Source organism: Seriola aureovittata, chromosome 17 (assembly GCF_021018895.1).
Source record: "Seriola aureovittata isolate HTS-2021-v1 ecotype China chromosome 17, ASM2101889v1, whole genome shotgun sequence".
NCBI lineage: Eukaryota > Metazoa > Chordata > Actinopteri > Carangiformes > Carangidae > Seriola > Seriola aureovittata.
This window is the reverse complement of record NC_079380.1, coordinates 22,968,435-22,994,842: the sequence shown is the minus strand read 5'-3', so window position 1 is coordinate 22,994,842 and position 26,408 is coordinate 22,968,435. Positions and strand designations below refer to the sequence as shown.

At 44.3% G+C, this 26,408-nt stretch overlaps 1 protein-coding gene across 4 annotated transcripts in view; it reads right to left on the bottom strand.

The window, feature by feature from the left end:
* The window catches only part of ep300b (E1A binding protein p300 b), a 32,331-nt gene extending 5,935 nt beyond the window's left edge, over positions 1 to 26,396 (bottom strand). The window contains exons 1-28 of one of the 4 annotated variants that reach the window (XM_056402109.1): positions 25,391 to 26,396; positions 22,691 to 23,301; positions 21,142 to 21,321; positions 18,756 to 19,062; positions 18,186 to 18,299; positions 17,818 to 18,060; positions 17,555 to 17,660; positions 17,305 to 17,433; positions 17,028 to 17,145; positions 16,698 to 16,881; positions 16,303 to 16,380; positions 15,640 to 15,725; positions 15,309 to 15,461; positions 14,042 to 14,785; positions 13,614 to 13,853; positions 13,246 to 13,441; positions 12,179 to 12,297; positions 9,577 to 9,816; positions 9,098 to 9,186; positions 7,826 to 7,936; positions 6,713 to 6,769; positions 6,339 to 6,416; positions 4,884 to 4,951; positions 3,766 to 3,916; positions 2,160 to 2,420; positions 1,728 to 1,893; positions 763 to 930; positions 493 to 654 (exon numbers count right to left, since the gene is read on the bottom strand). In XM_056402109.1, coding sequence (XP_056258084.1) covers positions 493 to 654; positions 763 to 930; positions 1,728 to 1,893; positions 2,160 to 2,420; positions 3,766 to 3,916; positions 4,884 to 4,951; positions 6,339 to 6,416; positions 6,713 to 6,769; positions 7,826 to 7,936; positions 9,098 to 9,186; positions 9,577 to 9,816; positions 12,179 to 12,297; positions 13,246 to 13,441; positions 13,614 to 13,853; positions 14,042 to 14,785; positions 15,309 to 15,461; positions 15,640 to 15,725; positions 16,303 to 16,380; positions 16,698 to 16,881; positions 17,028 to 17,145; positions 17,305 to 17,433; positions 17,555 to 17,660; positions 17,818 to 18,060; positions 18,186 to 18,299; positions 18,756 to 19,062; positions 21,142 to 21,321; positions 22,691 to 23,301; positions 25,391 to 25,484 — 5,253 coding nt within the window. In that variant the 5' untranslated portion in view covers positions 25,485 to 26,396. The remainder of the gene's footprint in view (positions 1 to 492; positions 655 to 762; positions 931 to 1,727; positions 1,894 to 2,159; positions 2,421 to 3,765; positions 3,917 to 4,883; positions 4,952 to 6,338; positions 6,417 to 6,712; positions 6,770 to 7,825; positions 7,937 to 9,097; positions 9,187 to 9,576; positions 9,817 to 12,178; positions 12,298 to 13,245; positions 13,442 to 13,613; positions 13,854 to 14,041; positions 14,786 to 15,308; positions 15,462 to 15,639; positions 15,726 to 16,302; positions 16,381 to 16,697; positions 16,882 to 17,027; positions 17,146 to 17,304; positions 17,434 to 17,554; positions 17,661 to 17,817; positions 18,061 to 18,185; positions 18,300 to 18,755; positions 19,063 to 21,141; positions 21,322 to 22,690; positions 23,302 to 25,390) is intronic. The other 3 variants (XM_056402111.1, XM_056402110.1, XM_056402112.1) reach the window with 3 other exon arrangements.
* Positions 26,397 to 26,408: the final 12 nt, after the last annotated feature.

Here is a 26,408-nt window from a genome sequence, read left to right as displayed (position 1 = left end):
ACAATTTATTAATATACAATTACTGAATAGTGTTAATTTTTTCCTCATGTAGCGATCATTAACAGGTAATGTTATCCATCAATGTAAAAGGGTTTCGTGTGTTTCCTTTCGGTCTAACAAAACATATCAAATACATTTCCTTTCCCTTAAAATATTTGTAAAGCAAATTAATTATATTTTAAAGTGGTGCATTGTTTACATCCACGTTTACTTGTTTGATGAGCTGAAATGCTACGCAGAGCTCAGGGGAACTTTGTGTGGGTTCATCACTATAAGCAACACCCTTCACATACAGGTGATCACGTGATCCACTGTTAAAACAGACGTATAGATCACAGGTGCTTTAATCCACTATTTGTCTGCTGTTGGTGAAGGTAAAGGTCCCGGACGCAGAGTCGACGTAACAACTCTGATGACACGAGTCACTTTAATGTTCTCATTGTTTTATAATCCAATAAAACAATAAATATCTTTGGCTACAATCACACATACCTCCTTATGTTTCTCCATGGTGGCGTAGAGTTTCTGGGAGAGGTCATTGGAAACGTTGGGCATCCCTGGTTTTTTCTTATTGGCTCGGCTCAAGCTACTCTTGTTCTTGCTTGTCTTTTTGTTGTTCTTCTTTTTGGCATTCTTGCTGTCTCCTTTTGTGGCCTGTGAATGTTTAAAAAGGTCAATTTCAGTACACACCATTTATATTTATATATGTATATTTTATGACATAAATGAGGCTGAATACGTGCGGACTCTTACTCTACTCACATCGGTGCTCTCGTTGGAGGTGCTGTTCTCCTCCCTCTTCCTCTCCTCCTCCTCCTGCTCCAGCTCCTTGATGCTCTCCTCCAGCACGTTTGGCCAGAAGTCGCCCTCAAAGTACGGCAGCTCCTTGGCGCTGGTCAGCCGGTCCTCTGTTGCCTGCTTGAAGATGTCCTGCGGGACGAAGACGGACAAAGAGACGACCGTTAAATTCTTGTGATGCTGTTAATGTCGTAATGAGCTTTGGCACCGTCAACGGAAACAACAAAACGTTATGAAAGTAGAACTCCCTTTGAGGAGTTCTCGAGATATTGCAAGGCCAAAAATCATGTTTTGTGAGGTCATCGTGACCTCGACCTTTGACCACATGAATTTAATCAGTTCGTCCTCGAGTCCAGGTGAATCTTTTCACCACATTTAAGTTAATTCCCTCAAGGTACTGTGGAGATATTGCGTTCACAAGGCCACAAACTATGTTTCCTGAGGTCACAACGCCCTTGACTTCTGACCTTTGACCCCTAAAATCGAATCAGTTCATCCTTGAGTGCTAGTGAATATTTGTGCCAAATTTGAAGAAGTTATGTCGAGGTGTTGCTGAGATATCGTGTCCACAAGAATGGGACGGACAACATGGCTCTGACTGTCGTCGGCGTGGAGGAATAAAAACGCTCGAGGACACAATCTCACAACAGGGTCCATTTAGTGGCTGTTCTGGGGCTTTCAATCATATCTCATGATATTCTTTGCCAGATGGAGTATGCCAAGTTGTCATTAAATTTGAATCTTTAAAATGTGATATGATTGAAAGCCCCCAGAACAGCTGGTAAATGCACTTTCATGTGGCGAGATTGTTTTCTCAACAGTATTTGCAAAATTCAAAAGAGTCAAATCACTGAACATCCTGGGAACTGGCTTTCTGCAGTGAAATCACAATGTTAACTGCAGTGCACTGAATGTGAAGAACGTCTCACCTTGTAATCGTGGACAATGCGCTCAGCAACAGCCTTGTCCAGCATCTTCTTGTACCACTCCTGCAGGCGTTTCGGCTTCGGGATCTTCTGGTCCATTGGGTGACAGTGGAAGATGTAATCGTCCCCTTCACTGGGCGGACAGGCCCAGATGTGACCCGTCGTAAACCTGAAACAGGGAGACATGAGGTTGTATTCACTGAGGCCACTAAACTAGTGTAAACTGATTTCCTTTTAGTCCATCTGCTTACTCATTTTCATCTGTAGCAGCGTCTGGAACACAAAGCCTAATGAATACAGGAATGACTTTACGCTGCATAACGGGCTCAATCTTAATGTTGAAGCTGATGCTCTGAGTTTTCATTTGGAGAAATAGTTTTCAGCTGCTCAGTTTTGGATTTTCATGTTTTAAGAGGGTCTAAACTTTTCTCTTACCCCTGCCTCCTGACGTACTCCAGGTAGCCTATCAGGATCTCATGGTAGACGGCGGTCCTGAGGTGTCGAGGTTGGAAGAAGTGCACGCTGTCCAGGTAAGAGATGTACACTCGTCTCTGATTGGGGGGCGGGCAGTCCGAGCCGTACTCTTGGACGTGCATGCCGAAAAAACACACGTCCGCTCCGTCAATGTCCTCGAACGCAAACAAGGCTTTCATCCTGTACGGGAAGGACTCGGACATCTCTCCGCTGTCCACAAACCTGGATGAACAAAAACAACAACAACAACAACAGCCAGGTGAGAAAAACAGATGAAATACAACATGTTTTTAAATCACGGCTCCAGACTCACTTTTTTCACCACTGTCCCGAAAAAGTATTTTAACCGTCCCAAGGTGAATGCAAACCGTCCCAAAATCAAATTGTGGTTTCTTTTCACACAGACAGACAGGAGAGATTCTTGCTGCTCGCTGTGGTTTCTGCTGCTGATAACCAGTAAGTCATTTCTTAATATTTCTTAGTATTCAGGGACAGAGTGGGAATAAAAAAATAAATAAACTTGGACTGTCCAAGCAGAACCCATGTGGAGACACCGTCACATACTGATCACACAGACTTTAATTCGCTTATTGGAATTTCTGAGTAAAAATGTGACATTATTGATGAATCATTTCACCACCTGCTACTAAAATCAGTGTTCACTATTACGACCCGACCCCCTGGATACAACTGGGATCGCAGCTGAGGGGTTATGAGTTTCGCACCGGAACATTTCGCGTTTTCACGCACTGAGCGATAGTAACCATAGTAACAGTCCATGTACAAGTAGCTAAATTAGCTTCAATCCAATAATACATCCATTAAAACGTGTCCCTCTGTCACCTCAGCCTGTTTTGCGAGGTCCCGTCAGCGAGCGGTGACTGAGAGGTTCTACGAGTTTTGCACAGGAACATTTCAGATGTTGTCGTCGTTGAGTGACAGTAACCACGGTAACACAGCAGGAGAACATCGTCACGTTGCAGCGTTCGTCTCATAATTAGCCGGTTCAAAATGAGAGAATACGACAACCGCAGCACAGAACAGACGCAGAAACGGATTATGACCTGGCATCAATACTGTGTTTCTTAATGTTTAAATTAACTCGACAACTCCAACCCTCAAACGCTGTTGTGCAGCTGCAGCTGTGCGAGGTTTGGAAATCTATTGTTGCCTCTGAAATCCAACTTGTTAATGTGCATTTATGTTCCACCACATGTTCAGTAAACAAACTCCCTCTTGTTGGGTTACCTTCTCCTCTGTGCACCGTGGCCAGTCCGGCTGTTGCCTAGCTACAACAATGTGCATTTGTCTTTGCAGTGATGTGGAGGAACTGCTGCTTGAGCAAAGTTTCCCCTCAGGAAACTTTGTCTGATCACAGCTACTGATGATACGAGCGCCGCTGATCATTACAAACTTACTTCACCCTGATGCAAATGCTGCTGTGTAAAACGTGTGTCCAGCTCCGGATCATCTAACCCGGGCCAGGCGTCTGACCTGCTGCAGGACCTAAACATTTGTTGCTGTTTGTCTCACCAACTCGTTAAAACTCAGAACTTCAACCTCCTACCTGGACTTCATGCCCGGCTTGACCTCGACCACCTTGTCCGAGACGTGGACCACTCGGATGGTGACCTCGCCAGCATCAATGTTGATCTGCCGCTTGAGGTAGTCGTTCACTCGTGACTCCAAATAGCTCCCCAGCTTGGTCTGGGGAAGCCCTGCCAAACAAAGAAAGAGGTGGATTATTAATGATAATAAAATAATCAAATAAAATCATTATTTTTTATTATCCAGATGAAGGATTGTGTTTCCTGTAAGTTCTTTAGTTTATTAGAGAGTGGATTGATGGGAAAATATCTGAGCTAAAAAGACAATTCAATCAGCGGTAAAATTATTCAGTGAAATCATAGTTTGGTTCATGTTTTGAAGTTGTTAGTTGCACAGAAAACAAATAAAGCAGGAAATTAAATGTTTTTTTCTTAAAAGATGAGGATCTACATATTAAACCAAACAGGCTCTGATGTGTCTAGATGGCTGATAAACGCTGCCTCACCTCGTATGAAACGTCAGTACGTTTGAATATTTTCTAACCACAACATCCTTTGAATCTGATATTAATTAGCAGACACAGTTTCACATAATAACAGAGCTGTGTGCCCTCGGGTTTTCCTCGGTGTAAACTACCCGGCAGGATTCTCAGTTTCTGGAGACGGTCACACACAGACCGCTGACCGTCACACTGGCGGTGGTACCTTTTGTACGGCAACTCTTCTCATTCATGAGACACACCTTTGTGTTTTTTTTTAAGAGCACTCAGTGACGGCGGTGATGTAACAGCGAAAAGTTATACCCTTCCTCCTTCTGTCATGTCCATGTTTATTTTATAGTTTGCAAATTTGCCTTCATTTTTGTTCCTCTTTTCTCTCTCTCTCCCTACTTCCTCTTTCAAACTCCACATTAAAACATTTATACTGAAAGCCACTGGCTCTGTCTGCAGGTTGTTTTTCACAGAGGGAGTGAGGTGAATATGTCGATCACGGAGAGAAGGAAACAGACAAGGCAAGAAGATATGAACCGCGGAGCAGCCGTGGCAGAAATCTCAATTACTGACTACATTATACAAATCAAATCAAAATTAGAAAAGTATCAACACCTCAGATGAAAACACAGACACACTCCACTTACTTTTGGCTGCGTATTTGTTCTCTTTCCGCGTCTTATTTGCCTTTTTGAGGCAGTTGTCGCACACAAAGCTGGTGGTTAGGGGGGAAATAAAAGAGTAAATGGTTAAACTTGCAGGTTACCATCCGCTCCGTCACAATCAGCATCGTTGACAGTGATGAAGTGGCTTTAATCAAGAGGTGATTTGGCCTTTGATGTCAGTCTCTCTTTCTTTAAACAACTGTAATGACTCAGAAGTTGCTTCCATCTTTTAATTACAAACAGATCACACATGAAGGGAAATCAAACTTTAAGACTCGTTTCTCACTCGAGCTGCAAGACCTTTGTGCATCTGTTGCAGCCGCCCTTTAGTCTTGATGTGAAACACCTACATATTTTCAGTTTCCAAACTGCTCCTCAAAATGTCGGTACGCTGTTATGAGCTTTAACAATTTGCTAAAGACAGCATTCTCTGCAGCTAAATGAAAATGTGTGTCAAGGCTTAACGACTCAGTCCCTCCAGAATTTCACAGGCTTTTTTTTGGAGGGGGATTCTTGCAGCTGAAACACCTGATTTTTTGGCAGCTTTTCTTAAAAATTGCGATGTTTTTTTATGCAATGAATCTGAGGGAGAAAATAAAAATTGCAAAAAAAATTGTCACTATCTTCATTAAAAATAATAAATTATAATTATTCATTAAAACTGAAGACAACTTGCACCAGTGAGAATAAATCCAGTGCAGTTTCCAGTTTCATCAGGAGTGAATGATGACTGAAATTATATTTTCTCTCTTTTCATCTTTACTGATTAATGATTTAATTCACTCAGCAGCTCAGAGGCGACCGGCAGCTACTGGCATCTTTTAAGGTGGAATGTTTCCTTGAGTGTTACTTGATGTGTGATTGACGTTTGGAAATCAATCAATACACCTTAAATGTCAATATGATATGTTTTTATCAGCTCTCTACATGACGGACTCTTGAGTGATGATCGGATCTTCAACAGCTTAAAACTGTAGATAAATATCAACCGGATTATTTGAACTGTAGATATTTTATTTCAGCTGCAAAACTATTTAACTCTGCTTTCGTGTAAAACATCTGGGAATGTCTTCACACGGTCTTTAACAGTGACAGCTTGTTGGTAAATGTGGGACGTTCGTGTCACACACGTCTGCAGCTTCACAAACAAGCTTCAACCCCAGAAACAAGGAAGTGAGTTTGGTGCAGGGACTGGTGTGATTGGTTCAACTCGTGGGAAAACTTTGATGATTGGTCAAATTTGTGGGAAAAGTTGCCGCGATTGGACAAAAATGAGTCGAGATCGTGACTTTCTGGAGGGACCGAGAAATGTACTTTCTACAGCATCTGTACCGATTCTGGAGCTTATCAAAGAACACAAAAGGCCAAATTCATTTTCCAGACCCAGTCACAGATCAGCAATGTACAGAGCGTGTGCGTGCGTGGTAGCTGGCTCACCCTGACGGCCATATGGTGTCATGATGCAGGACACAGATCTGGTGCATTTTACGGCCACAGTCGGTACATTCCACAAGCCTGAGCAGAGAGGAGACAAAAGGCAGACGACAACAATCAAAGTTAATAAGGCGACATTTCACACATGATGGAAACACTGGTTCTTCTACAGGAGCTGCGCTGCTGTTAAATAACAATAACTAAAATATATTTTATCTGCTTGCTATATTTCACAAATAATAATCACTTAATCACATTAACCTAATCCAACAGCTTGAATAAAAACAAACATCTAAATATAAAATCTAGACTAAATACATAATATCCACATCATCCTGCAGCGGTATAAAGGTTAACGAGATAAGAAGCGGACGTACAACTCAGGATCAAGTGTGTCGTTCTTCTTTCGCTGGAACTGGTCTTTGTTGATGGACCTGTGGGAAATACCAGAAAACAAACTTCTGTAACTGACACAACAAAGTCATCAATGTTTTCACCTGTAAACTGCAGAATCCTGTTTCCAAAAATTCAGGAAATGCTTAAAGAGATTCAAAACACCAGCTACATATTCTTATCACAATTTATTGTTACACTGATTATTTGTACACACGACCTTTAAGATGAGATATAAACAGGGCTTAAATAAAACATGATGGTTAGTTAGTGAAAGAATTAAACTATATGATGTAATAATGTAAATAAATAAGATTTATATAATAAAGGATGAAATCAGCAAATAAAAAAACAGAGGGATTCATGTTTTAAAAAGGACACACGTGAAGTTTTGTTTATTCATCATGAGCAGTGCTAATATCACCACTACGACAACTCAACAACGTCTTCAGGTGTTTGAGAAAACAACCTGGATGATGTCACAGTGATGTCATCAAGGGTTATCTCGACCCATGTTCAAGACTTGAAGCTTTTTACAGAGCTTCTGATAGAAACTGAATGTGCAGGGAGGGGCCAATAAAAGTTACAACCCAGTTGCATTATGGGAAATGTAGTATTCAGTGTTCACCCATACTTGAGACTAAACATCAGGAAAATCAAGCATCTGCTGCTTTGATTGAATTTTTCTTCTTTTTTTTTTTTTTAAATGTCTTTGCACAACTTTACTCAACACTTCTGTTTATCTTACACATTTCAACAAGCTAGAAAAAACATGATATTCATGATCTTTCTGTCTCGGACACTGAGGTCAGTAACTACAAACATCACTCAGTCCCACAGAACTCTGTTTGGGGTAAAGAGAGTAAACACCGTACAGCTTCAATAAGAAACAAGCTGAATATATATGTGTGTGATACTGTCAGACACTGTGGACATCCTACAGGAAATACAAGGGGAAATACTGGATGTTAAAGGGTTCTGATGCTTGTGTTGTCTTGGTGATGTTGCAGGACTGCTCATCTGGATAGACGCTACTTGATGCGAGAGCCGTTATCTGTTGTGTGTGAAAGGAAGGCGGAGAGTTGGGTGGTACTCACGTCTGAGGCTGGGAGGGGTCATCCCCCAGGGAAACACTCTCGCCCTGGATTTCGTTGAAACACTTCTCACAGAAGTGGTACCTGTCAGCAAGAAGCCCATATTTTGGTGAACTACACCGTTCGCCATCAGCACAGCCAATCACAGAGAGGGCACGAAGAAGCAGCCGCCAATCAGGGCAGGGCAGGACAGGCCAGGGGGCGGACACACAGGAGGAGGCAGAGGGCAAGGTAGGTCGTCGCCAGCAGCCAATCGTGATGCAGGGTTTTTGTGTGGGCGGGTGTTTTGATTTTGCGCGTAAATTTCGGAGTGGATGATTGGTCACACCAAAGCAGGCCAATGCAGACATCACAAGCGTTAAAAAAAGGAGGGAGAGAAGGGGAGAAGGGGAGGGGGGGGAGATGGGGGAGGTCAAAATGATATTAAAAAAGCGTGAAATAAATCGTTACAGGTCAGACGGAGACAATGGAGGGACAGAGAGGGGGAGGGAGGACATGGGGGGGGGGGGGGGACGGACAGGATGTGAACAACAACCAACAGAGGACAGAGAGCCAAGGCAAAGCAAAGATTAGCGTCAGACGTCCAGTGGTAAACAACAACAACATTACAGCAACATGAGAGACCACTAGGAGCTGTGGAGGAGGACGGGAGTGAGGATACGAGTCTCCAAACATGAAAGGGTGAATGAGGAGAAAAATAAATAAATGGTAAAGCAACAGAGACCCATCATCCTTTCAGTTCATTTATAAAGTGGGAACCTTTCTTCTGTTGGTGAGAATGGACCCCCCCTCCCTCCCCCTCCTCTATTTACGCAATATCAGAAAATGCGAGCAGTCATATGTTTTGTGCATGTAAATTTACTCAGTGGGGAAACAAATGGTGCAACAAATAAAGAATAACTGCTGAAGAAGACAGGAGCCCACTTTATGAATGACGACATGATGAAAATTAAAAAACGGTGAACTATGGAGATAGAGATGGTGCCAGGGTAACCATTTGAAGCCAAATTAAAACTCATCTGTGATTGCACTGATTGATTGATGCTATGCTGTAAGGAAATATAACCAATGTGCAAAAACACAGCAAGACACAAACGAGCTGATCTCATTGGCTGCAAAGTGTCTAAATGTGAATAAAAAACTTTTGTGAATGCTGTTGGTCTGTGATCTCTGCGTGTGTGTGTGTGTGTGTGTGTGTGTGTGTGTGTGTGTGTGTGTGTGTGTGTGTGTGTGTTTGTGTGTGTGTGTACGCTCCAATGTGTCGAAAGCCCTTACCTGTTCTGGTAGCTAAAGTAGGCGGCGTCCCGTTGGATGGTGCATAATTGTTTTCCATAGCAGCATAGAGTTTGAGGGGAAAACTCAAACTGCAAAAGAGACGAAAAGAAATGTTTGCAAACGGGTTATCTGAGGAAAACTGGAGATTAAATGAAGACAAACTCCTGGTTGGACATTTTGGGGAAATCACACTTATTCACTTCCTGGCAGCGAGTTAGACGAGAAGATTGATATCACTCTCGTATTTGTCAGTTCAATATAAGGCTACAGCTAGCGGCTTGTTGGCTGTAGCTGCATGTTTACCACACAGACAGGAGACTGTCCTCTCATCTAACTCTCAGCAGGAAGGCATTTCCCCAAATGTCAAACTGTTCCTTTACAACACAATCCTGACCGTAAATTAGCTCAATAAAGAAAAGGGAAAATGTCTTCACTGAAGGGAATATTTAGTCTCTGTACACCTGCACAGGCAGCCTCACCTTCCTCCCACAACAGTATCCCAGGCCCTGCATGACGGGGTCGATCTCCGTCTCGAACACCTCCGCCAGCTTGGAGCAGTACTTGTAGACGCGGGACGTCTTGCGGTTGTACAGCCAGGCGTTGTTGAACATCAGCCAGATATCCTCGACATATTGCCAAGGCTCCTGGTACTGTCCTGTGTCCAGCTTCCGCTTGATGGTCGACAGGTCCATGGGGTTCTTCACAATGTCAAAGTAGTCCTGGTTCGGAGGGCGCCGTCCGGATTCGAGCGGCAGGTCAAGGGAAATTTGAGAAGGGTCAGAGGAGGGAGAGAGGAAAGAGTAGCAAGATGGTGGAACGGTTTGGCCGTCCGAGGGAGGAAGATGAGAGAGATAGGGAGGAAGAGTATCGTCATCGTTGTGGCCGTCAGGTGTGATGAAGGCGTCGCAGTCGACCGGGCGGGACCAGAGTAGTAGGGAGAGAAGAGGGTGCAGGGGGACAATGTTGTTGAGCGCTGCAGAGAAGAAGGTTCGTGTGCAAACAGAGAGACATGACAACTTCTGCCCTCCAGCTCTCTGCTTTGCACCCTACATTTAAAAATCAAGTCGGTCTCTGTGCTGCGCAGCAGGGACCAGGCAACCGCCACGAGTCAGTCCGGTCCTCTGCTGCTCATTTAACCACAGGCAAAGATTTCAAAACTAGCTACAGATGCATTTTATTTTATCGTATTGCAACTAAAGCCCGGCATTGTGATCCTGCGATCGCCTTTTACCAATTTGTGTTTTAAAAAAATAAAAAATAAAAGTACATTTCCTCATTTTGCCACACAGGGATTAACACTGTTTGACAGCCAGGGGAAAGGTTCTGTGCAATCAAAGCTTTCAGGCCTTTGTAGCGATCAGGGTGCAAAACCAAGAAGAACAGAGCAGTGGCAACAGCAACAGGCAGACAAGAGATTTACTGTTTTTGGCAACATAGCGGTTGGCATTAACAACGGCAGCAGCATGAGCAGCAATATGATGACGGAGTTAAAGCCAACAGTGCTGAGGTGAAGCAAATGTAAGAGGGACGGATGAGTCTCCAAGTTGTTTTTCTGTTCGCCTCGTCTGTCCTCCACTTCTTCTCAAAACAAAAAACACTGTTTTGAAAGGAGGAGCGGAGAAGAGGGCGAGGGAAAAGAAAAGGCTTTTTGGAGATTCACCCAAAAAAAAAAAAAAAAAAAAAAAAAAAGAGGAGGTGTGAGTTTCAAAGAGCAGGGTCCATCTCCGTGTCACCATGGCAACAAGAGTTAGGAAACAGACCCTCATCTCTGAATGGAACCACTCACATGAACAAACAAGTGATGCATATTACCACACCAACCTGCAGGGCCAAATTTATATCACAACAATTCAGCGCTTAAAAAAAGAAAGAAAAAGAAAAAAGAAAAAAAAAGAAAAAAATCCCACCAGTTTGTGAGAAACTTCCATTTTCAAATAAGCGGCTGAATGTTTGTCTGAAAATGGCGTCGTACAACTACACAACAGTGCAAAGTTGCATCACTTGACTGCGGAGGTTCCTGAAGGAGAGGTGAGCCAATAGCCTGGCGCTCGCTCATCACTGCTCTAATGTCCGAGGCAGCGGGAGGACTGACACTATCACTTATCAATACAATCATGATTTGTACCTGTAGGGACGTGAATATTTAGTCTTATCAACTACTTTTTTGTTCCTCTCCCCTAATTTGGATGCAGTGAGGGTAAAGGTATTGTCCCACCTCTACACACTGCCCACCTGAACACTGACACACTACTACTGGTGAGGAACTGAACTAGAAAGCTAGCAATGGAATAAAAAGGATGAACACTACAAAAAAAATGATTGAAATGAAATGATTCAAATTAAAAAAAAAAAAAAAAAAAAAAACTGAAAACTTTATGACAAAAAGGGCAAAAGTCAAACAAATTAAAGTGATAAATGAAAGCAACTGGCTCATGAACCTCTGTTACGGTTTAAAGCAAATTATGATTCCCATTGAAATACAATGTGGTGACATTTCATTTATTTGTTTTTGGAGCATTAAAGACAAGCAGCCATTAATCAATTATGCAAAATACTCTGATGGATGTTTGGGTCACCTAATACTGTGCGGCTAAAACAATAAAGTTTTTAAATGTTTTTATTTCTGTCTGGTTTGAATTTATCATTTACTTTTTGTGCTTCTCCTCCACAGTTCCATCAAAGCAAAGGCAAAGGTTCATGAGACTCATTGCTTTGATTTACAAATGACAAGAAGTTTCAGAAAAGAGAACACACACCCAGACACTCGCACACAAACACAAACACACACACACTCCCACACAAACACACTCACACACACTCTTAATTTCATTTTCTTAACTTCTGACATGCAATGGGAGAAAAATCAACTAAAAAAAAAAGGTTAAAGTAACTGAAGCAGATATATAAAATAAATTCTGAAAGTATGACAACTATGACAAAGCAGAAAAAATATTAAAGATGAAAAAAAGTAAAACAAACAATGGAAAAAAAAAAAAACTACGTTTTCAGAGGAGTTGAAGCAAAATGGCAGCCAGTGCAGTCCCTTACCAGGTTAGTTTTGTTACTAGTTCGAATACGTACGGGTATTCCCAGTAACTGGGGGTCCACCGGCTGACGGAAGGGAAGGGACTCAGGGTCCTGCCGGTACAAAGCTTCCAGGGTGGGCATCAGAGCCTGACGCAGCTCCTCCGGCTTAAAGACTGGAAAAGGGGGAGCAATAAAAAAAACGGATGAGAAATGAGAGAGCTTGAGAGATGGCAGGTAAAAGCAGGAAGAGAGGAAGAGGCAGGACTTGAGGATGATCCGGCAGTGAGACTCCACTGACCGCATCACGCAGCATTGTGGCATTTAACGACACCTGCGGGACATCATCAGACAGAGGAGGATTCTGGGTACAGAAGCCGCGGTGTCAGCCCAGAGTCAATGTGATAAAACTGGCGCTTTTCTGGTCTTTTAACGTCCCGTCACGACTCCACCGGGGGAGCACGGGTGGGTTTAGTTTGTTTTGTTTTGTTTAGTTCTTTCTAAAAAGATCTTTTTTACTAGATATTCAACAAATGGACACAACACATGTTTGTGTAGTGTACAGTCGGTGCATCAGTGAATCGTTCCATAACCAAAATGTGCAATTTGTACAGGGTCACACATGTATTTCAACTTTACAGCACATGTTCATATTAACCCCTTCAAGCCTCGCCAGCCCCCTCCTACACAGCCGAGAGAGGTGTGTCTGCAAAGGGGCAAAGAGTTTTACAGAGACGAGCTGGAAGTCTGGTTTTACATTTAGAAAAGAAAGAGAGAGAGGAAATAAATCAATAACAAAAAGGAGGGGTTTCGAAATGGATTACCTTCTGCACGGGTAAAGGAAAAGTTACTGAAGGCGTCCCCCCCCCCCCGACAGTTGGCAAGCTCTTTCACTTCTTATTATTATCATCATTTTATTCAAAAAGATATATTTGTACCTCCGACCCTCGTCTCATACGCGTCTGCAAACACCTGATGTTTTGTGGTGACGTTTTGGTGAAATCAAAGTGAATATAGCGACACAGTTACGATAGTTTTCTCTCTTTTGGACTCTCCATTCTTTAGGTCTCAGTTCTTCTTATTAAAGCTGCGTTTTCTCAAGTGAGTCAAGATTCAAAACTTACTTTTCTTCTTGCTCTGAGCGCTGGCTGGGGAGCTGTTGGTGCCCGTTGACCCTGAACCCTCCTCTTCCTCTTTGGGCTCTTTCTTCACCTCCGGCTTCTTGTCTTCACCCGTTGCTACCGACGACGGCACCGAAGACGAAGATGTGTCCATGGGCTCGCCTTTACACCCGTCTCCAAACGACTTCTCTTTCTTTATCTGAGAGGAAGATTTAAACGTCAGTGTAATGAATTCCTCATCAATGTGATTATTTATAAAAAACGAATTTAAGACCTAAATCACTATAATCAATCAAATAATCAAACTTTCAGATCTGAAATACAGGTTTTCACACCCTGAAGTGTCAGTACGTCACCGTGGACAGTCTCACCTCTGGTTTCTCCTCCGTCTTCACGTCAGGTTGACCTTTGCCCATCTTCCCCTTGCCCTCTCCTTGTGCGTCAGCCCCTTCGTCGTCGTCCTCCTGCTTCTTCACCTCCATTTTAACGTCTTCCTGGCTGGGGGCGGGGCCATCTGCCGGAGCGAGCTGGGAGCTGGGATTGGTACTGCTGTTGACCGAGGCCGGAGAGGATACCTGGCCATCTGCCGTCAGGGAAGGCTTCGCAGATAGCTGAGACAAAAGATCGGGGACAGATCGAATGAGGTTTAAGAAATGGCAAGTTAAAATCCACAAAAAGGAAACCTTTGCTTTTTGTTGCTTTTCTATTTCAAGGACTAACTACTTAAGTACGACTCAAACATGAGGTTTAAGAAAAATAAGTCTGTGTTGGGGAAAGTTGTGCAGGGTGATCTACTCACTGGGGTCTGGGGCAGCTGCAGCGGCACATGAGCATTCTGGTTGGGCACTGAAGAAGGCTGACCTGCTTGGGGGCCTGAGGAAGCCACGCCCCCAAGCGCCTGCTGTGGAAGCTGATTGGCCTTCTCAGAGTTCACTGTCTGCCCTGATGGTTGTTTCTGTGAAGCTTGTTGTTGTTGCTGCTGTTGTTGTTGCTGCTGCTGCTGTTGTTGTTGTTGCTGCTGCTGCTGCTGCTGCTGCTGTTGTTGTTGTTGTTGCTGCTGCTGCTGCTGTTGTTGTTGTTGTTGCTGCTGTTGTTGCTGCTGCTGTTGTTGTTGTTGTTGTTGTTGTTGTTGTTGTTGCTGCTGCTGCTGTTGTTGTTGTTGTTGTTGTTGTTGTTGTTGTTGTTGTTGTTGTTGTTGTTGTTGTTGCTGCTGCTGGGGGTGCTGCTGCTGTGGCAGCTGGGGTGTGCCGGGGGTCTGTGGCTGTGGGGTCTGCGAACGCGGTAACGTGGGGGGTGTTTGATGGGGCTGAGGCGTTAGGCTGCGCGCTGGTGACGGGGAGTTTGTTCGGATGGATGGGCAGTGAGGGTAGGAGTTGGGCTGGGTGGGGGTGGAGGATGGAGGCAGGCTGGGTAGAGGCCCAGCACCACTGGCACTACCAGACCCCATGGAGCCCCCGGGGGCTCCGGAGCCTGAAGCCGAAGAGTTGGACTGTGGTGCAGGGCTGCTGGCTGGGAGGGAAGGCGGTGTAGACATCTGGTTCTGCTGCAGAGGACAGGACACCAGTTAGGGAAAGAAGACAAGCAAAGAGTCTCTGCTTAAACTAACATCAATCCAGCAATACAGAACAACATAGGTCAGACTAATTACAGAGAAAGGTTTTACTAGGTATACAAACTCTGGAACTTACAACACTTTATTTCTGAATCAGTCTCTTAGAAACCTATAAAATGAATTCATTAAACATGGAGCCTGCCAAAGAGCACAAATAATCAGTCTTAAAAGTTCTGGATAGAGCCAATGAAAAACCATCTCTCACAGCAGTCATGAGTAATATGCCAAAATCCTGATGACAGTTCAGTTAATCATACAGTATTCATCACTACTCATCAATTCCTGCAGAGCTACTCTGAGAGTTGGTGTCTGTGTTCCTCCTCATTTGCATTAATTTGGCAGGTTTCCCACATGCAACTGAAAATATGTTTGATTTTCATTATATCACGTGATTCTGCAAAGATCCAAGTTCCCCTTGACAAATCCAATTCATCTACTGTCACTCGATGCTCACCGGTGGCACTGCAGTCTGCGGCCCTGGCTGGTTCATGCCAACAGGACCAGAACCAAGTCCAGGACTGGACCCGGGAAACTGGCCCGGGGGGAGATACTGGTTCTGTAGCTGTGTGGCATTGGGTTGGCCCATCCTTGTTGCACCTATACCCATCTGCCAACGAGACATTAAGCGACATGTGACATCTTGACATCATTACAGACAACGGTCAAATACTAAACATGGTTCTTCTGTCTTTTCGGATTCTTTGCCATTTGTGTAACGTCCATGGTTCAGTCAGTAACAGCTTCTCAGAATCGATTGTGGGACATGATTTGACAGTGATACCAACCTGGTTCATTGGAGCATTAATAGGAAGAGGAGGTGTCGACCTCTGACCCATCGATTGCATCCCCATCTGACCAAACTGGTTCATTCCTGCACGTGGACAGGACAGAAAACAAGAGACGTCAGAATTGAATCAAACTATTTTTTGAACATCAAATTCGACTCGGTTGTTAATGATCTTTCGGAATTCAAAATGCAAAGTGTGTGTGCAGATAACAGGCTGCGCTTGTACTCCAGTGCGGGAGGGGGCGCAGTACGACCCGTCGCTTTCCCTGTCGGCCAATCAGTACACTACACTACACAACTTACAACGCTGTCGTTTTCTTCGCTGACGCAAAATTGAGAAAAACTAGCAAAACTGCTGAACGTTTAATTGCGACAGTAAAAATGTGTGAGAGGTAACGTGTGGAAGCATTCTGTGGATTAAGGGAAGAATGTTTGTTCACTTAGTGAAAACACTGCGCTACAGCAACGTTCGTCAATGAACAAAACACAGCCAGAAAAAAGGAGGTGAAAAACATGGTCAGGATGTTAAGCATAAAGTGGCTAGCGGGCTAACCACAGGATTACATTGGTACTGACCTCAGAACTGGAACGTGGTATTTAAATACATTTCTCCACGTCTGTTAACTCAACATGCCTTTGTAATAGTGTCATTTACACGTACCTGCTGGGGTCTGCATCCTGTTGACCATCTGATTGGGTCCAGCTGGTCGGGCCATGGACGGATCGGCGTGAGGACCATCTGACAGGTTGATAAGAGTTACAGAAATGACAGAGCTCATCTTCAAAACCACAGATTACCAACAAGCCACGACTAAAAGATGTTTAAAGAATGAGAAAAGTGAGGCAAACAAACTTTATTACACCTAAGTGTATTAGACTGGTTGAGTGTGAACATGATTTTTCTCTTTTTCATCTAAGATTTGAAACTGCTGATCAGCTTTTACTGATTTACAAGTCGAGCTCAAACTCCTTTTTGTATTATTTGCATGCCAGCAGTATGTGTGTGTGCATTCATGTGTGTCTATGTAGGGAGGTCAAAACAGTATGTTTACTTACTTGGGGGTTGCCCCGGGGCCATGGGCGGCTGTCCCATGCTTGGAGGCCCCTGTGGGAGCCCTGAGGAGGGTAATCCAGTTTGGCCGGGCATCATGCCCTGCTTCTGGAGCCGTGTCCTCCTCTTTTCCTCCAGCTCCTTTTGGATCTTGTAGATCTTCTCCGCCAGCAGGTGGTAGTACTCCGCCTGGAAGGTGATGCAGCAGAAGGGAGGGAGAATGTTACAGGACACATCTGGATGAAATATATGCATTTTATTTCCTTCCCTTAACTGGGAACTGATAGTGACGCCACATCACTTAAATGCTCTGCGTTTTGTCGTTGGTTTCTTACCCTGCTGTTGGCTGACTCGTACATGTCCCCCTCTACTTTCCGAGCGTAAGCCACCAGGTTCTCCATCCGCCGGTCTTTCAGTGCAGCTGGGTCGGGAGTGGGGAAGATGGCCTGCACACTACTCCAGGACACACACATGCACAAACAGGAAGGACACAAAGTTGCAATTAACTTGAGGACAGAGGCGACCGATTCACACCCTGCGCTGAAAAACTAGCTGCCGCCCATAGTGAGATTTTTTTTTTTTGGGGCCATGTGCAAGACAAAGCAAACTCACAGTTTGTGGACAAGGTGGTTGCGGAGGTCCTGTGTGATGTCTTCATGCCAGGACTTCCTCATGCCTGCAGCAGAAGGAGGAGTCGCTGTGGGCATGGAGCCCAGGTTCCCCACACCATCACTCATCAAACTGAGGGAAACAAAAAGGACAAGAAGGATAATGAGGAGTGAGACTTCAGAAAGTCTGTTTCACGACAGCAGCCTGACTTAGGAAAAAGTAAACAGCTGTGATCAATTAAAAGCAGTCATACCTCTGTGCATTCATGCTGTTGTGCAACATGGCGTCTGGCAGTAGGCTGGACTGCTGGTTGGGGGGCTGCACTCCCACTCCACCATTCACTCCCATGGAGTTTCCTCCTGCAAAGTGACAGTCACAGAGTTTGAATGATATGTTTTTTTATTGGGAAACACAGACTGCTGCATCAGAGCGAGGTCAAGAATGAACACCCATGCTCAGTGATCCCAGGAGGTTAGCATATAATTTGTCACATGCACAGTGGCATTACAAACTAACCCATGGTGTTTAGAGTCCTCATCCCGGGCTGCCCCTGCAGCCCCTGGTTTGGCATGTTGGCCTGTGGTTGCTGCTGTGGCATCTGGTTGCCCTGGTAAGTGAGGCCCAGCGCAGCGTAGGCCCTCTCTATGGAGCTGGGGTCTATCTGGTTGGGAGGGTTCAGATTTGGAGTGTTGGACTGTCCACCCGGCACCCCTGAACCTAAAGAGTTCACCAAACCAACCCCTGCACTGTTGACAAGAGCTGCCGTGGGGAGGAGAGAGGGGAGAGTAAAAAAGGATGAGCATTTGTGGATTCAAGCCCATTGTTGTGCATTTTAAATGGCTAGTAACAGGATTCTTTATCATTTCATGATAAGAAACACTCACACTGCTGGTTCCTCTTGTCTCCAGCGTTCTTCAGTGGCAGGCAAACAGGACAGTCGTGTCGCGTGCAGTTTTTCCAATGAGAGATGATCTGTCTGGATGAGGCACAGTGTGCCACTGTAGAGGAAGAGACGGAAATGGATAAAGGTTTGAGAAAGGGGAAGAGAAGTGAAAAAGAGAGAAGAGGGAGAATAAGTGAGAATGTGACAGAGTGAAAAACATGAGATGAGATGAAAGAGAAAAAGGAAGGAGAGAGAATAAGAAAGTTATCGTACAAGTCCTTCAGTATAAAAACACTATGTCCAGATGGCGACTCAATGAAAGTCGGAGCAAGGAAAAATTATAGTAGAACAGCCACCTAGAGAGAGAATAACTCATGTTGGTACAACGGAAAGCTGGGAGGCAAACCAAGGGGGGTATAAACAACAAACAAGAACAAGCCAAAAAAAAAGAAAAAAGCAAAAGGAATTGCTGCAGATACATTATAACTTTACAACTTTAAACACTGCCTAGTGTTCATGATATAAACCACACAGCATAAAACCAGCAATCAGCATAATTCAGCAGACTCACCCTGGCAGGACTTGCCAGCCTGGCAATGAGTCATGTGGTTGAGCACATTCTTCATGGTGCGGCAGTGCGGCAGGTTGCACTGCCGTACCTCGCCGTTGGCCTGCTCCCTCCGCTGGCACTTGTGCGCGTGGAGCAAGAGGACCAGCTGCTGTTGAATCAGCTTCCGCTTCTCAGGGTCCGCAGTAGGGGGCGCTGCGCCGGGACCCGCCCCTACGGGACTGAGCCCAACCTGGGCCCCTCCCACTGCTGCTGCTGCTCCGCCGACAGATACACCACCAACCGCTCCAGGTTGCTGCTGCTGAGAGGCCTTGAGACGGAGAGGAGAGAGAGGAGGCAGCGGCGAGCATTAGAGAACGAGCAGGTGTGATGGGTCCACTTCAAAATGATCAATCTAGGAACAGACTGGCAGCGAACACATCCAATCAATTATCAATTTTTCCAAGACTTTGTTGAAATGTCCCCTCCCTGCTGTAGTAGTACACAGTCTGACCATGTGTAAAAAAAAAAACTTAAATTTTTGTCTTAACATTTATTAGACCATAGATGAGGCGTTTACTGTCACGTAAAAAGGCTTTATTGATGACTTTAATCAAAAATTTCAAAAAGAAATACTTCATGAATTAGAAGTAAATTAAGATTCGACAATCAAACACTCAAATGCTCCGTGAAGAAAGGAGCAAAAAGTCTATTTCACGAACATGGCTTCCAGCTACTCTGTAATTAAAAACAGGAAAACCATCTAAAGAATGAATGAGCCCCTTCTCTGTTGAAAAAAAAAAGAAAAAAAAAAGATAAAGCCTGTATTTAATTAAACCCAAATAGCAATAAGCACAATAAACAACTCACGCCTGTAATGGAACCGTGATCTGTTGACTACTGTTCGCTGCAGTGATTGGAGACTGATCGACGGATACTTCCAATAAGTCCACCTTTCGTAAGAATCATTGCCATTTGAGATATCGCATGTGACAGACGCACAAGGGGAAACAAAAGTGGATGGAGAACATCCACCCGCTGATTTAATCAAGAGTTTATATGAGCTAAAAATAAAAATTAAATAAAATAAAAAACCTAAGGGCATTTCTTGTATCAAGGTCATGAATGTTTCTCCATACATTCACATACAGTTTTCAGACTTCCAGTGCAGGCGGACGGGGCAGTTCAGGTGCATTCTGTTGCTCTATAACGTCACTTCAAAGGAGTTCATTCCTCTGAGGTAACTGTAATTATGATTTAAGCTACTTCTTCATTAAAATGCCACACAAGGCAACCATGTCAATGGTGTTCCTCCTCGCCACCTGCGGAGTCGACTCAGGCTGCTTCCCCTTTGAGAACTCGTAGTTCATCTGAAATATCTGCGAAACCCGCTGCAGATGATTTAGCTACTGATTTGATTTCTTGCTGTCAATTTCAGATTGGTCTGTTAAAGTAATAAGCTGGAACGCTGTAACATACATCTGCACAACCCACGCCCTCCTTAGTGGAGGACAGGAAAATATGAACTCTTCTTATATTGGAAACAAACTGATGACCCCAACACTTAACCTCCCACAACTGCTAGGGCAGGAATTACACAACGGACCTCATGCAAACATTCACTCTCTTACTCAACTGCACGAACGTAAATGTTGTTTCAACTTGACAGATGCCACCTCTTCATGAGTAGGTGCGCTCTCCTGAGATTTCATTACTTGCACTGACGATGCATCCATGTTACTACACAAGGCTGAATGTTTGAGTCACAAAAATGTTACCGGAGCATAGTGAGTCGGGATTTAGCAGATGAAAAACACAATAAATTCATCAGTGTCAGTGGTGGTGGGGACCTGATAAAATGACTACCGTCATCGAAGAGCTGTACCATGATGGACATGAAGAGGGAATGATCTGACAGGAAGTTAAATACTGAAAAAAGTCTTGCTAAAGGAAGTCGAGCCAGGAAACGGTGCCTGACAGTCATGCACATGATTGATTTTTCTGCACAGCGTTTACATCTTGTCAGTCCTCTGTTGGTGGAGAAACTGGTTCATCTGCCTCTTCCATTCCCTCCCTCACTCACACTCACACACACACACACACACACACACACACACACACTTATAACAAGCTATCTGCTAAAGACTGATTCAGGTCTGCCAACAGGTCTTGCCCTTTATTTATCAGAGACCTGTGTGTGAGTCCCTTTGTTACCTTTGGATGTAAAAAGGAAAAGTGTGTAAAAAAGGTTCAATATGAGGAAGTGTGCAATTTTAAAATATGTGTATTTAGTTGAACCATTCAAGAGACTTCAGTTAAACAGCAAGGTTAATCTACAGCAATGTAAGAGGCCTCTGTGATGGCCACAGAGTTTATCCACCTGTATGGGACAGAAATAAAAATATCTTACCATCCCAGGCATGCCTTGACCCGGTGGCGCCTTCTTGTCCATGTTGAACTGACTGGCCATATTGTTGGGCAGGCCTGCCTTATTCTGGAGCTGTGGGCCCAGCCCTGCTCCAGGCAGCCCCTGGCCAGCAGACTGGCCGTACGGACCGCCATAGGGGCCCGCGTTGGCCATCATATTCATCTAGAAAGCAGGATGGGGGGGGGGCAAAGGAAAATGAGAGAGATGGGAGGGAAAAGAGACGGTGAAGAGCAGCAGAGACACATGGAGGGAAAAGTAGGAGATGGGGGGGAAATAAATTTAGATCATTACTTTTTATTAACTATGAAAGGATGATTTAAGCAGCCAGTCAACTGATATTTAAACAGTAAGTAAGAAATGTGGGAGGATTTACAATGTCACCCTACATGAGAGAAAGACAATATCACTGAGGAAACGGTGCTAGGAGGACAACAGGAAATCACTTTCCAAAACGTACTGGTAAGTATTGTAATGTTACCTCTGCTCTCCACAACAAGTTCATAATACTGACATGATCTAAATGTCGCCTTTCACCTCCAGCTCTGGTCTCAGATCCACTGTATTTTCAGTCTGATGCTGAAGAAGCCTAAAAAAAATCTTTAACTTAAGGCTAAAAGTCCAATAAAGCTGCTCCAATATTAGCAACAGTGTGGAGTGGTTTGTTAACTGTTGCTATGGGTCTAACAGTTCATCTCTGCATATGAGCTTTATGTGAAAAACTCTGTTTAATGGGTTTAAAGTTGAGCTAAAACGACATTTAAAGGATGAGCAGTAAAACAAAACATGGCTAACACATACACTTTACTGATGATGTTTTAATTACAGGACATTACAGAACAAACCCTGTGTGTGTTGGTGCACAACCACAGAGAGTTACGCAACGGTCTCATGCAATTGAAGAAATACACCTCAATTGAACCACTTAAGACAGTTGTTTGCAGCACTTCCTTCACACCTTTGGAACAAAATCACAACGGTTGTGTGGCATATCGACTACCAAAGAGGTTAACCATCAATACCTCAGGGAGAGGAGTGACGCATCTGTGAGTCCAACACACAACCACACTCATAGCTGCACGTGGCTCTGGAAAACAACTACTACGGGACGACCTCAGTCTACAGCTTCATTCAGCTATGATGATGAAGATGTGTCCGCCTCTGCACTGTAATACTGTTTCAGTGAATCAGATCCATGTCTAAAGGGCTGTGAGGGTGAAATTACCATTAGTCTTCCTCTCTGGGTTACTTTACTGAACTCAGGAGAGATCAAATATACAACACCCAGACCAATTAGACACATTTCCGCTGATTTTAGCAGCAATTTCAAACCTCAGTGTTTGGCGCATACATGAGACAGAGGGCAGGTAATTATCAAAAGGTTCACACTACTCCGTACTTGAAGGGGAACGTGCAGGTGTGGGAGTCAGCGGAGCATCAAAACCACACCAGCATTTGGAACATCTTAGCCTCAGTTACAAATTACAGTTTACCAAAATGTACTGACTGGCCCTACAGCTTTGACTGCGCTTACCTTGTTCAGTGCTCCAGGTTGCTGTGGTCTCATCCCTGCTTGACCCCCTGGTCCCATTGGCTGACCGCCCTGCTGCTGCTGTAGGGTTTCTGCCAACAGGTTACTATTGTTGCCCATGCCCGCACTGCCAGGGTAGCCCATTCTCGGTGAGCCATTCATCACCTGTCCCCCCATCAGCCCTTGCTGCTGCTGTCCAGTGTTGCCCTTCTGGGCACCCATCATGGCAGCTGCCCGATTGAGAGCCGCCACCCCTCCAACCATCCCAACCTGCTGCATTAATCCAGGCTGCTGCTGCTGGCCCTGGGGGGGCATGCCTTGAGGTCCACCGGGGGCAACGCTGACACCCCCCATCATGCCCATGGAAGCCCCAGGCGCTGTGCTGTTGGAAGTAGGGCCACCCTGCTGTGCTGGTCCCCCAGCACGCAAAAGTTCAGATAGCTGTTTGTGTTTCGCAGCAGCATCCTGCCCTCCCCCCACACCAATCCCTCCTCCGACCCCTCCAAGAGTGGTGTGGAGTTGACTGGCATCCCCTCCGTTGGTCAGCCCCAGGTCCGAGGAACTGATGAGCTCATCTGGGAGGTCATGCTCCAGGTCAAAGAGTGAACCAAAATCTAAACATGAGGGAAGAGAAACAAAAGTCTTAGCATCTTACCAGCTAGAAAAATAAAGATTTGGTTCCCAGAGTTGACCGCTCAAGAAAAAAAAAATTATTTAGAATTTGCAACGCATACATCATTGTTCATTAAATATCTTTAATTTTTAAGTGTAGCACAGCTCTAACATTAATTAAAAAACTATCAACCACTAATCTGGACCCCATAGCCAGACAGCCAGTGGATCAGTAGCTTCAAACAGCCTAGACTTCCCTCCTGTGCATCAGTTTGTGGTTTGATGTGGTGCCAAACATGGAGAGTGAACGCAGTAGGGTCAGGGTGAGAAGCCGCAGAGGGGTAAACACTACTGCGACTAGCCAGGTGTGTGGATTGGATCTAGAGTTATGTTGTAGAGCATGACAGAGACCAAAGGATCAAAAGTCATATCCACTGCAACAGGAGGCAAATTAAAAAAGGGAAATTAATTTGAGAGTGCACTTAAATATATTAAAAATCCAAAGGGGTTTTCCTTGTGCAGATAGTAACGGTGACAAACCAAGTTGTTCTTTTCAGGTGGAAGAAAAAACACTCTGCAAGTTTGAATTTTATTATGATGGCATGTTAACATATAAATCACTAAACTCTCCTGTTAATCCAGCTACTGTGCAGAAGATATGCTCTGTCACTGTTTAATGAAATGCATGCACGAGACTAGTTTCACCCCTTCCCACTTCCCTCCCAGTTTTCACTGCATTAGAGGCGCAAATGTTGTAGGAAAGTAAACATGCATCAAGCTTTAAATCCACATAACTTTATTTTCTAACTTTCTTATTATGCTTCATATGTTAATTGTATAACTTACGGTGGAAAACAGCACCAAACTAAACTTAACGCATAAATCATTGATTCTCTGTGTGTCTACTTAAAACAGATAATATCAGAAGTTTACAGCTTCTAGCTCAACATGTGCACATGAAATAGTTTGCAATAACAGTTTAACTCACAAACAAAGTGAAAGGCATTAAGGTTTTTCTGCCTTGGGTTTAAGTGTTGTATTTTTTATTTTTGAAAAGTAAACTGCAAAAAGTGCAGCGCAGTATCGCCGTGCAGAGTCAAACAATGGAGGACGAACAAGAATGGGCTTCGTCGGAGGCACAATTGAGATAGTAAAAAAGCTTTTGAACAAAAGACATGAAAGACGGCATTTCAAAGACGGCGGCTCTTTTTTTTTTTTTTTGGCCCTCTCATTTAAACGTAGAAACGCAGTTAAAAATCAACACACAGCAAAAAAATCTGCAGCCGGACATCAACGCTTAGCGCAACTTTAATGAAGTGTCGAACAATAGCTAGCTGCTGTATACGACAACAGTTCACTAAAAACACAGCATATTCACCGCTTAAAAACACGTTAATTGTTCGTGGCCCCCAACGACTTTTTCCACAACTACAGAAAGAGTTAGTACCTACTAGAAAAAAAAGCTTTTTTTGGTGACCAACACCGGTTTAGCTAATTATCACTTATTTCCTTTGCTAGCCAGCTACCGAGCTCAGCTGAGCCGGTCCGGTGGGGTTGTGTGCCTAGCTTGTTAGCTAGCTAGCCGTTACCGTTACTTTCTCCTAAAGCTGTTTTGGAAACAGTATTTTTGTCTCTTTGTTGACGGTGTATTTACGAAGCCTGTTGTTTTTATGTGTGTGTGCGGTCTCGTGCTTCCAGTTAATTAACTTTTTAAAGTAGCTAGACAACTTAAAGCAAACTGGGGTGACTCGACTCTTCCATTGTTTGGAGCTGGATGTTATAGTTGGTAGCTAGTTAGCATGTTGGGGCTAACATCAAAACATCACTGCTAGAAAGTTGCTTCTACCGCCAGTACTTCATCACGGTTTTCCTTTAGCAATCCAGATTCTCGGACTGGGCATTTTTAAACCAAAAACTACAGATATATTCGTGTTTAAATGCATTAATTATGAAGAAGCTCTGTTTCAGACCAACTAAAGTTGCTGTGCAACTCTGCAGAGACTTCCAAGACTCAGCAGTAATTAATACACAAACAGTCGAAAGCTAGTTTATGTTTTCTCTGCAGCTAAGTAATGCATGCAATATATTTACCATTTCCATCACTGGCAGACACCGAGAGAGCTGGAGAGGACAGCTTGGGCCTCTTGGCTGAAGGCGGGCCGGACTCCAGGACATTATCGGCCATATTTTTGACGAATTAAAAAAAAAAAGATTCTGTAGATCCACGGAGGGCAAAACGTATTTCCCTTATTTGCGTCTCCTTCTCCCTTTAAGAAAAATACTTCTGATCGTTCCCCCCACCGCTTGGGGGACGGTAGGGGAGAAGACAGCTAAGCTGAACTCCTTCCCTCACAGTTTATTCCTCTCTGCAGATATCAGTCCCCCTCCCCTGTCGGAGATTTTGTTTCTTCACAGATTTGAAGAGGAGGAGGTGGGAAGGTGGAGTCGGCAAAAAAGGCAAGCGTGTGCGGCCCTCTGTCAACCTCATGTAGCCTCTTCTGCGACACGAAAACTGTCCCGAGATCCGTCCTCCGTCGTGCGCTCAGTCCTGTCCGCCATCGTCGGTGGAGGAAAAAATCCTGTATTTCAGGTCTGAAGCGCTCCAGTGGAGAGTCTCGGTGTGGGCACGAAAATGGTAATTGTGATCCGAAAAAAAAAAAAAACACAAGGCAGGAGTAGTCCCGTGTTAACTTTCTGGAGGCCGATATCTCATGCAACAGTTATGGGATCCTCGGTTGCCTTTAGCATTTCTCTCACCTGACCAGACATCTCACTGCTCTTAAACGCCACCGACTCCTCTCCAAAGCGGTGTGGAGACCACCAGCCACCAGCAGCAGCTTTAAAATACAGTTAAGTGGTACTCTGAAGTGCAGCACTGTGTGGAGGGAGAAAAAACAACATGCATTGGCTTAACAGGAACTGAATAAATACAATAACAGTTCTGCAGAGAGATGGAAACTCCAGGCTTGCAGCTATCGGATAAAGAGAAAATCCCATGTATGAAGTTTTCGTTTGCATGTGCATGCAGACTAAATTGTGCACTTATAGTGTTTGACCATGCAAAAAGGCACTGGGTCTGCGTGGGGTTGGCAAAAGGTTGACAATAGAA